General features: G+C 27.9%; 1 protein-coding gene across 1 annotated transcript; it reads right to left on the bottom strand.

Annotated features, from left to right (window-relative positions):
* Positions 1-215: 215 nt before the first annotated feature.
* Positions 216-4,760, bottom strand: LOC101250126 (fatty acyl-CoA reductase 3). Its single transcript, XM_004241266.5, has 10 exons — positions 4,350-4,760; positions 4,158-4,261; positions 2,408-2,610; positions 2,174-2,274; positions 1,769-1,961; positions 1,418-1,579; positions 1,251-1,332; positions 890-1,159; positions 689-816; positions 216-570 (listed from the first exon to the last, which is right to left on the bottom strand). The coding sequence occupies exons 1-10, from the start codon at positions 4,426-4,428 to the stop codon at positions 417-419; spliced, it is 1,476 nt and encodes a 491-aa protein (XP_004241314.1). The 5' UTR covers positions 4,429-4,760; the 3' UTR covers positions 216-416.
* Positions 4,761-12,854: the final 8,094 nt, after the last annotated feature.

The raw sequence follows: 12,854 nt of genomic DNA, 5'->3' as shown, positions 1-12,854 counted from the left end.
TATATGAAGAAATGATTTAAAACTTGGAAAGAGTAATAATATCAACTATAATTTTTTGTTTGCATATGAAATAGAGAGTTGGTAGCTATAAAATGACAGTTAGTCGTGGTGTTTGCAATTTGGCATCCCAAGTTTTTCTGTGTTGAGGTTAGTCGTCTATCCGTCGCTCGGTGCTGCTGGTGTTTCTGTAGAGGTTGTAGACAAGAGAAGAAGACTGGTTGGAAAAGAATTTCATATATTTGTGCTACCAATTGAAAATACAAGAGTCTTTAGTGTATCCCTGGGGATACAACAAATTAAACTGGATAGATTGAAAATAATAAGCAACAAAGGATATTATATGGTGTACTTAATAACCACCCACATAGAAATGTAAATTATTTATTAGGAAATAACAAATTTGTTTTCTACTTAGTTCACTTGAATACATATTTTACCACCCCAGGGATGTGAGTGTTCATAAAATAGTCTTCCCAGTTGATGCTCTTGGGATTAAAATTGAACACATCTGTCTCAATTCCTGACTCCTTCGCTGCTCTGCGTAACTTCTCTGTGTTCATGTCATCATATCTGTCACAAAATTTTACATGATGAGAGGATTACAAAATATAAAAGACGAGTTTAGCTTCTATATACTAAACCGCCGTGTATGTGAATTAGATCTTATAGAGGTAGGTAGTTTGCTTACACTCCCTTGAAGAATAAATAAGGCTCATAAAGATCTATCAACCTCATCACAAACTTGATTTTCCTGTCAAGCTCTGAATATTTGTCTTGAAAGAATTGGCAGAGTATTGTGTTAACTATTTCTAATCCCTGTAGAACAACAACTTCATGTTAATATTAGGAGGAGGAACATAGTTCATTTATCGCTGTGTTTAGAACAAACCTTTAAAGGAAGCATGTAACGAAGGGCCATGTATCTGCGAAAGCTATCCATGCTACTCAAAACATTAACTTTGCCAACAATGACTGGTTTTCCTTGCTTGTCAATCCATGGATGCTCTTTGAAGTGACGGAAGGCATACTCCTGAGGACATGTGAACTTTACTGGATTTGAAACTGATGTTCCAACGTGGTATATTATTTGACTCCCTCGTTGATCTGCATGAGCCATCATTGTTACTATCATCGCATTCACCACCATATCTGCTGGAATCTGCATGCACATAATTATTGAGTTTTACAATTCGACATTATTTGTTGTTGAATGCTCAGCTATAATGAGAAGATTGATTGTTACTACTTACTAGATCAATGATGGCTTCAGGATCTCCGAGGAAGCATGTGAGTTTTCCTTTACCATATCCAACGGCTAAACTATCAATGGTTCTGCAGAAGAACCATCTTTTGTGTAAACATGAAAATCATTCAACCATATGGTAGCTATAGTGTATGTGAATATTTATATGTATACCTTATGCCTTCAACCCAACCTGGGAAAGGGTCTCGGAGAGTACTAGTAACAATTGTAGGACGAAAAATGACAAGAAGTACATCTTCTTTCATGTCTCCTAATATCATCTCTGCTAATGCCTTTGTGAATACATAGGGATTTGGCCATCCATACTTCCTTGCTCTTCATAAAACAAAAGCTCATCTATTAGTAGTGGAGATTTACATATATCTCATCTTATGACACAACTGACGAGACAGATCCAGGATTTGAAGTTTTTGTGTTTCTATAGCAATCTCATTATATGTGAAGACGTGTGTCTTGTATTTATTGGATTGATATAAACACGGAGTGCAAGTAAATCAATACTACCTTTGAAGGCCAAGCTCCTTCATGGCTGATGTTATAGACTCTTGAGAAGAACCCTCAACTCTCAGCTGTTTCAATGTTTCCTCCATAACTTTCTTCTCTGTGTAAATATCTAATCCTGATGTACCATTCAAAGTCTCACCCAAATTATAGGGTGTTTCCAATATTAACCCTCTTTTTTCCCCTGATACATATGCTAAACAAATACCAAAAAAAAAAAAAGTCATTTATGAAATTAACCATGAAGAAGGGTAATTATAATATAGGTTACACATTTGGGAAGTCCATACAAAAATTATTGCTAATTGCCCCAACTGAGAAGCAAAAATATTCTAATAAAGACGTTCTCCTCAGTAATATAATCATTATTTGGTAAAAATAATAATAATAATCAGAGGTACCAATTACCAGTTGATACGTGAAGAAGAACCTTTAATTTACTACACTTTTTGGCAAAGTTGAGAACGTTTATAGCTCCAAATGTATTGAGTCCCAAGGCTACATCATATCTAAAAAATGAAAAAACAAAATCAATTTGCATTGTATTTAACTTAGATATACGTTACCAAACAAGTTTTACATCGTATTTTACTAATTTCACTTATTATGAGCGTACGTATATATATATATATATATATATACCTTTCGTCGAAATTTGTTGTTGCAGCTAGGTTAACAACAACATCTACTTCCCTCCACATTTCTTCGAGCAAATTAGTGTCTTTGACCCCCAAGTTTTCAATTGTGATATCACCAGGTATAATCGTGGTCCTTTCTGAAATAAAAGTGTTCAAATTTGCCCCATGTTTTTCACGTAGAAGCTTGAACAAGTCCTTTGCCACAGCCTGTTCATCATTAAAAGATTAAATTGATCAAATATTACTATACCATTTAATTTTGCCTTTACTAATTGTACCATTTTACCAATGGTTCGCTTTTTAAAATTATATTCTTATTTTTTCAATTATTTTCAAATTTTCTCACACTACAACAAAAGAGATATTACCGCCATAAGTTTATCAGCATTTGAATCAATGTCATTGTATTCAGATTCGCTTAATTTTTAGATAGATCTATATAGAGTGCTCATTATATTATTGCCACTTAATATAACATAGCAACAACTGTATTATTGTCGTTAAACAAACATATCGACAATTATATTATATAAGGGTTTTGTTCTTTATATGTATTCCTCCCTAAATAATTTTTCAATTGTTGAAGGGGGAAAATGCCCAAAAAAAGAAGAAGAAAAACATAATATAAAATGAGAAAAAGTTCAAAAGATCAAATTTATTTTAAGATACGATTTTTTTTTAAAAAAAATCGAACTTATGATGAGTAGTGTGAGTTGTTGTACGAATATAATAAATTTAATTAAATGAAATGTCCGTTCAGTTAGGTGATAACTTGGTAGCACCACAAGACAAAAAATAGAAGAAAAATAAATATAGTACGGCAACCCTGAAAATCGAAGGAATATTTAAATATTCCTTTATATTAATTAAAAAAAGTAGTTTCTTTTCTTAAAGTTCAAATTAAATGAATCTCTTATTTGATTCTTTATATAGTCAAAATACCAACAGTAAGTTATAACATGAATTTCACCTTATTAAATCATTTAATTTAAATTTATATAACGTGATATATATAGATAAATTCTGCGGACGAATAAATATTTACCAACTAATACTAATATAGTTTCCAACGTTTTAGGTTTTTATCTAGCAACAACGATCATAAAATTCTAATCGAAAACGAAATAGTACGTTGGAAAAATTGAATGATAATAATTTCGTGTAATCTTTTCAACAAATCTGTATTAAAATTAGTACGAGGAGGAAGAGGAGAGCATGTAGTGTATAGTCAATTAGTTCAAACTACAATATTTCAACACTAAAAAAACACTAAAAAAATTAACAAAATTTTTTTTTTGGAACTTATTAATTTCAAAAGTTTTCATATTTAGACTATTAGAAAGCAATACTTTTATGACCTCGTATATTTCGTTTCTCTGATATTTTCCTCTCATTTACAAAAACCCACTCCACGGTAATAGTAATGGGCTCAACGATATAAATTCAAAAGTTAAATATAACAAAATTTAAATCGTGAATCCACTTCTTCATAATTTACACCGAAATTTGCATCCGAATGATTTTATATGGTTTTGAATAAATATCATCTCATGAATCATATTTCTAGGTTGAACTAAGTGCAACAATCTTTTTCTAAATCATCAAAAATATCTGGTAATAATTTCTTTTTCATGAAAAATACGCTTTTAGCAGCTAGGGCGCACTCTACTATACTTTTATATTAGATTCCCGTACGTGAATTCAAATAAGTCAAACTTCAGCGGTCGTAAAACGAATAAAAAATATATAAATACCTCATTGTTGAAACGCTGCAAGGCTGCGTTGTTATCTTGAGCTCTTAAAAGCAAATATAGCTTCTTCACGTTTGGTTGTACTCGAAGTATTTTCTCTACAAAAACTACGACAAAAAATAAAGGAAAAAGAAATAAAATTTTTGAACACCCCATCAATTAAGATTAAGAAATTAATAGAGAATAATTAATTACTTTTTGCAAGAAATCCAGTAGCACCAGTAACAAGAATGGCTCGATTTTCAAGAAACTTAAGAACACTCGTTAACTCCATGAGTATTAGTAGTATTATGATGAAATAAAAATCAAGAAATATAAGATAAAAAGACAAGAAATAACTTTTCAATTAGTAAGGAAACAGAAGTTGCTGCACAATAGAGCAATTTTAGACATAGGGTGCATTTATTTTTATAATAAAAAGGCATAGAGTGACACAAATAGAAATGAGTGCACGAAATTAAAGTTGTTGATAATTTCTTTGGTAGATTGGAAAAAATAAATAATGCTGCAACATAGTAGTAGTAGTATTTTTATTTTTTCCACATATCAAGGTATGGTCCAGGGAAAACTGAACTGACTGTATGGATTCAGTCTAATTTATTGCGTGTCCGATATTATTTGTCATAATTTTTATTTTTAGAGTTAAACTATAAAAGTTTTGATTAATAGTTTGAGATGAAATTTTTTATCATATTAATATGCAAAAAATTATAGTTTATAGTACTTTTCATATAATTTTAGAATATCTAGTTTTGTTTATTTAAAATATCAAATCAACGTAATCTAATTTATTTTTAAAAATTAACCAAATTAACTTTCAATAAACGCACATGACAAACATTTCCGGACGGAGAGAATAATTATTTCCCACCTTGCTTCTCCCTATTTTTTCTGTTTGCGGGAGGTCAAATCAATATAACGACAGAGTATTTTGACTCTGTTGGGACATGATTTGAAATTACAATTCATTATTATTAAATTTGTAAGTTGTTTTCTTTTTTCTATAAATATGAAAAACTTATGATTGTAAAAATTGTTAAAGCTTTTCTAACGTTTGTATAATTTTATCACTAAGATTGTAAAAATTGTCAAAGCTTTTCTAACGCTTAAACAATTTTATCATTACAATTGTGAAAATTGTTAAAGTTTTTCTAAAGCTCATACAATTTTATCATATGAGCAAATCATATAATTTATAAATAAGATATCAAAATATTTTAAGGTGTCATATTAATAAATTATATATCTTATTTTTTTTCTTTTATGAGTAAATATTTACTATTAATATCATTATAAATTTTCAAATACATAATTTACGAAATTCCCATGATCCGAAAAGTAACCAACTGTTTTTAATATAATTTTTCCAAACATCGAGTACGAGTCCATTTAACAAAACTTAAAATGACAAATCTTTCCTTTTTTATTTGCAATATATTTTTGAAATCACATTTTACATTTATATAAAATAAAAATAAATTGAAATCACAATTTAATATTCGAATAAATATCTTGCATAATAAATAAATATAATATATTTTCACATAAATATAAATATATAGAAATTTTATTTAAAGATCAGCCACATGCAAAAAAAAAAAATTTCATTCGATGTCCATCGCATGTCCAATATTTATTTTAAAGCCTATTAATATTCAAATTCATACCATGTAAAGCTTCGTCTAATCAAATTCATGCGGAGTTACCACTTTGTACAATTTCTTGGTGTCCAAAAAATAATAAAGGCGACATCTTAAAGATTAAAAAGAAAAGATAGTACTCTCCCCTTTTCAATAATTTGCTGTCATGGTAATTGTAATAAATATTTTTTATTTTAAAATATTAAAATAGAAGTAATTATTATTTTTTATTTTATTTTATTTTTATGATTATTTAAATAAATATAATTATAGAATGGACCGCAGTACTTATTGGTGATCCAATCTTTATATTTTTTTAGGATTATTAATTTAGAAAAGTGGAGTTTCCGTGAAGGTACACAAGTAATTAAATCTCCTCTGACTTGTATTAAATTTGAGGGTTATAGTGGTAGTTACTCCAATTTAATTAATTGTCAAAGTCGGTAGCAAGGGTCAGCCTAGTTTAGATCAATTCGGAATTTAAACTTTTTAGATTATTAATTAATTTTTGTTTTTAACTTTCAAAATTTATGAATATTGCGTTTAATTCTATGATTTTTTGTATATTCAAAAATCTAAACTTTCTATGGCTTGTGTTTTATGTTATATGTGTCAAATAAGAACAAGTCTAATTTCAAAGGTTCAATATGTACAGTATCGTATCCCCTTATTTATTATAATACACTATGTAAGCGATATCTCATTAAACGATTGGTTCCTCAAATGAGTTGATTTTAAAATTTTACCCTTCAATTAAGTTAGTTTTAAATTTTTATTCTTCGCAATCAAATTTATGCCTAAACGAACATAAGTTCTTTAAGGGTGGGGAACATAACTTGTAAAAGATTATAATGTGAAAATATAAAATTATGTCTAGTCAAAAAGTTATTTGTCATGTGAAAATGATCAAAACGGTTCTCTCTCTCTATATAGAGAGATCGTTTTATTTTAGCCTTTAATATATTATATTTGATTGAAACAATATTTAATTTAAGAGGAACTTTCACATATATCAAACATAAAAATTATATTTGTAGTTTTGCATAATTGCGCTCTATAGCAAACATAAATAAGTATATTTTGCTATATATATACAAAAAAACAAATGTATAATTATTTATACATACGCAAAGAAACCAGTCGTATAATTCACTATATATATATATATACAAAAGATCAATTGTATAATTTGTGTATGTATAACACGAGAAAGAGAGAAAGACAAAAGAAAATTAGACAAGAAAATATTTGTATTGTATAATTATAAGTGTATAGAGAAAAGATATATGCATATGTATGTGTATATATATATATATACAATTTTTTCTCGCTTTATACAAACAGAAACATAAGTACATTCTGTTCCTGTTTGTATAAGCGAGAGAGGTGGGGGTAGCGAGCGAGATCCGGGAGAGGGTAGAAAGGGGAACGAAAATATATGTATATATACAATTATCTCTTACTTTATACAAATACAAATACATTTTTATATATTTGTGTTTGTATAAAAGCGAGAGGGTGCGAGCGAGAGAGGGAGAGTGGCGAGTGAGAGTTGGAGAGAGTGAGGCATCCGGCAAACTGTTTGTTGCATTACACAATTAAATCAAAGTATGGTTATAACATTTAATTTAAATTATTAATTTACCATTATATACAATTTTCCCTTAATTTCAACAAAATAATGCTCATTTGAGTCCATTACCGCCTAACATATTTTTCAAAATAGGATGATAAATTAAACTATAAGCCTCACATAACTAACAAAATTAACCATTATTATCTTATTTATGAGCTCCAAAGAAAGAACTCAATGAAATCTAACACTATTTTTTTTAACTTTCTTTAAAAATAAATTATTTATTTTTTAAAATATTATTTTATTTACCCTTTTTTCTTTCTTTTCCCAAAATCCTAATCAAAATTTTCACATCTAATTCAAATAATCCAATCTAGGGATAGAGTCCCTATATTGTTAGGGTTTCATTTATACTCGATTCAATAAAAAATATAATTACAATTTATATATAATTAAAATTATTTTAAATATATATATATAATAAATATCAAATTCTCTTAAATTAATTTGTATATTCACTTCTTTAAATTTCAATTTTCCTTATTAAAAAATTAGCTAAGCCACTGTTCCAACCACCGCCTCTAATCAGTAGGGTGAGCTCATAACTCCGCACTATTAATTTTTTGGTCCTATCATTTTCTCCGTCTTTCATTTTTGAGTAGGAATTCTCGTAACTATTGCCTCGATGAAAATAATTTTTTTAAAACTAAATTAATAAAATCTTATCTAAGATCAATAATATGAGATTGAATATATTCTCTATATTATCAATTGAAAAGGAAATACTAAAATAAATTGATCAGAAAACAGAAATTAATGACTTGACATCTAAAAGGACAAGAAAAATAGATTTTAAATAAATATATACATGATTATTTTTTTTTTTGAAAAAAATATTAGGACCCCTAAGGTTTGGCTTTAAGCCCAAATCTTATTGAGTCGGCTAAACATTAGTTATGCATAAGTTAGAAAAATGTACCGAACAAAATAGTAATAATACATCCCGCTAATACATGCACTATTTTCTCCAATACACTCTATCAAACGACATATTTAAAATTTTGAAAATCCTATAACAAATTTATTTATCTTTAAAAATAAAGTATATCACAAAATAAAAATTTTAAAAATATTAAATTCGACTTTTGACTTGTAGCTTGGTACATGATCATAATGTTGCATCCCCTCTAGATGTAGTAATTACTCTATAGTACCAAGTTGGGTGAAGGTGGCCCATCAAATAAAGGAAAATATTACTCGTAATTCTTGTGATTTTATTAAAATTAATTAATATACGTCGCACGTTCAGCAAGTCTATATACATTGGCATATGTATTTTTATTTCTTCATATCAAATAATACCATAATTAAGCGTTGTTCTTATGTTGGTTATAAGTTTGGAGATCGAATTTAATATTTTTTTTTTGGCCTTTGAAAGGGATTCTCGTGCTAACTATAGAAGAAATAAACAATTCGATTACTCAATTTGGAATGAGTTGAATAAATAATTCTATGCAATTTTTGGATTTTTTTTCCTAATAAAGGAACTTTGTTTTTAAAAGACGAGGTTGATTTGATCATTTATTTTCTAAAATTAATAAATGATAACGTCTAGACGATTATATTACGGGGGACTCTAGTTCGATCTTTATCAACCCCATAATATTTTCTCTAGACGATTATATTTGACCCAATTTCTAACTAGATAAAGGATTGAAATGAGATGAGTTTCGAATTTAGAATGACTTTATATACTGATCATTGAGTACAAAAAATTCTATTTTTATTTTAAATTAATTTTTTTAAAAAAATTGTCATATTATTTCGATTTGAATTTTCTTCGATATCGGTATGATTAGAGTAATTTTTAATACATTTCTTTTAAAATGTCATACATAAAAAACATAAGTAAAAGTCAGATTCTCTGAATATTCCTACGATTCAAAAGATAATGAATAATGAAAAAAATAAATGATACAATAATCATTAATATGCACCCCACTATAAAGTAGTGGAATTTTTTTAGAAGAAATTAGTAAAGGTTCCTTATCTTAATGGAATTAGTAATGTATCGAACTCTCCTTATCATATTTATTCCTTTTTTCTTTGTTAATAAAAACTAGTCCTAGGCATATTTTACCTAGCGAAATTGCTTAGAATAAGCAGAAAAGAAAAATTGATTCTTTTTTCAGATATAAAAATTGATCCACAAATTTATATTTTTTTAAAAAAATAACCATACAAATACATCTACTGACCATTTATTCATATGTGATAAGGATTTAAAATTCATACAATTACTTTTTAAACTATTTGTATCTCATATATTGATTATTCTCAATAACATAGAATTTATTATTATTTCAAATCAATTTCTACTACTATGATTATTATAATTACCAAATTCATTACATGTTTATCAAATATATTTACCGATCAAATTGTGTTGGGTATGTAGCAAGAATTGATGGAAAATAGAGGGAAGGAGAGGAATTTGAAAAGTTGACAGCTTGAAAAATTGAGAACTTGAAAAGTCCTCTTATGCTTTAACGAAAAGACATTTGTCTCTCATCGGTGATGAAAAAAAAATAGGAGAGTTTAAATACATAAACACTCCTATTAATTGTTAAAAGGGTTGGAAAGAGAGACCCCATCGCGCCGCCGCCGCTCGCTTCGGCTTCGGCAAATGATCGAGAGACTATTTTTTGGACAAAGTCGGACCGTTTTTCTAAAAGGTTGCAACTTTCAGGAACAGTCAATACCATTTGAAAGGTTGCAAACTTTCATTAATGGTCGTGTCAATTCTGAAAGGGTTGCAACCTTTCAGAACGTATTCTTCTTGCCTATAAATACCACTCATTCTTCAGAATATTTCTTAACGAATTTTTTGATTTCTTCTTCTTCTTCTGCACACATTTTTCTTCGTGTACTTTCCTGTTGTGGATTGCTTCGCTGACGGTAGAGTTTTTGGTATCTACACTCTGCTGATTAAGATCATTTTACCCTGGGAGGTTATATTCCAAATCAAACTTCGGATACTAGAGGATAATAATTTCCTTAAGGGGACACTGTGAGTTCAGTGGACTTGATCTTCTTCCAATTCAAAAGAAGATATTTCAGATTCTGGTACGTTTTTACAGATTTAAGTATTTTGTGAATTAAATTTCTGTTCATCTCGCTTACTGGTTCTATAAATTTCAGTTACTTCCTGTTTCTGAACAATTTATTACAATCAGTAATTTTTGATTTTGATAACACAGATTGGAAACAAATTGAACAATACATGACTCAAAGTAACAATGTTGGTTTGTCTTCTCAAACATATAAATGAGAAATTCAAGTTTAACTTGAGAAGATTATCTGTACAAATGTTAACGGATTGTATTAAAGCAGTACACCATAACTTATGCTTAATTTTTTTTATTAAAATAATAAAATTTGATCAATAAATAGTATATTGTTTAAGAATATATTTATGATAGTATATTACGTAATTTTTATAAACTTGATACTTATTTGATAAAATTGTATAATGAATTAGGCTAATTTTGTTATAGTTTTAGCATTGTTATATCTATAAAAAAACATACAACGCGAAAAATTCAAATCGTATATCTAACAAAATTTTATCTTTTTATCTTATAATTTCATACCTAATACTAATCTAGTTTCACAAGAAATGGCACAAAAAGTTAGGAGTTGGGACTTTAAATGCTAATTAATGTTGGCCAGTAGTAATTGGTTCCACCACCCCAGACCCAGGCTAAAGCAGAAAAAATCTGAATGTCTAATTATAAAATATAACTCGTAGATAAAATTTTATTTGATATTTTTTTTCTGGAAATTAAAATCTATTGAGTAATTCAATATAGACATAATTTATGTGAAAATATAAATTTAATTCTAAAAATCTAATAATCAATTCGATATAATTTGACATTTAGATGAACACAAATTGTGTGGCAATAGTAATGCAAGCTGCAAAGAATAATTGAAGGGCTTCAAATATTAAGGTAGCTTAGTACTGCTTTTCTTTTGGTAGATTTAAAAATGGAGTTAATGGAATAACTCTCTTTTATTTTATTTTATTTATGTTTTCAAGGTGCACCTTAAATATGCAAGCATTAAGTTTTCTAGATAAAATTCATAGACTCCAATGAAATAATAAAAAGTCCGAAAATAACCTTGAGGACATTATTAACTCGGAAAAAATGGTACATAATAAAGAAAAAATTATATTGAACAATTAATGTCTTTCACATTCATATATAATAATATGTGGTTTTAAATAATAAAAACATTATAAATTAAAACACTTCAACATAAAAATATTTGAAAAATAAAAAAATATTTAATAGGATTAAAGGCTTTTTAACAATTGACTAGGACAAATCTTAGAATAAGTCAAAGTATAAATTGATGTCAAGCTTCGATCAAACAATTAAATTTAGACTAAGATTGATGTTGTATAATGTGGTGGGAACGTAGAAATATTAATAAGTCTTAGGTAAGACGCATTTGTTGAAAATTCGGCGAGTTGGATAGTTGGCCGAGTAAAAGCACACAAAATTATTAATTCTTATTTACTGTTAGGTTATGGAGCCTGATTAATATATATTATTGTTCTTTATTTATTCTCTGTAATAAAAAATATTTGATTTATCAATATATATACTTTACCACTGTGAAAGTTTACTCACGAAGTGTTATCACGAAATATTGATTTATCTCTTTTTCTCTCTAGATCTCTCATCTCATTCTCTCTAAAGATCTTGTATTTTTTATTCATCAAGTGTGTGTGGATTCGATCCTAACATTTACTTTATATTAATTTAAGCCGTATAACTATTAATTGTCTATTTACTTTATATTAATTTAAGCCATATAACGTATTGTATCTTAAATGTATCATTTAGTAATACACAGTACGCGGAGGTGAATTCTAAACAAATATACATTTTAGATTAAATCTTCTAAATGCTTCTATACGTGTATCTTCGTAAACAATACTCACATAAACATTACTTGATCTATAGTTTAGTAACACGAGGTTACTTGTTATCTTTTTTATTGGGTTAATTGTATTATATTACGACATTTTGTAAGTGTTACAACTTGATTTTCCATTCAGCAACCAAAACCAGAGTTAATGGCAGATGGACCCCCTTAATTTAGTAAAGGGTATCACTGTCATTACGTAACCACTTTATCAACAACAACAACAAAAATAATTTCTGATATACTAAAAATTTTGGAAAGATTTTCCGAAAAGGATTATGCTGGAATGGTAAATATTCCATTTATAGTTAGAGATAGGGTTTTGAGTTCTTTTAGATACATAATCGTCTTTGTTTGGAAACACTTTACTCTTCAATATGAAAAAATAATTTCGTGGCGAATTCAAATTTAATACAAAAAATGTTTATTTACGATTTTGAATAAGAAATTAAAAAATAAAAAAATGTTTATTTACGAACTCAATAT

The sequence above is a fragment of the Solanum lycopersicum genome, chromosome 6, assembly GCF_036512215.1.
Source record: "Solanum lycopersicum chromosome 6, SLM_r2.1".
Taxonomy (NCBI): Eukaryota; Viridiplantae; Streptophyta; class Magnoliopsida; order Solanales; family Solanaceae; genus Solanum; species Solanum lycopersicum.
The sequence above is the reverse complement of the archived record's forward strand: the minus strand, read 5'-3'. Positions and strand labels throughout refer to the sequence as shown.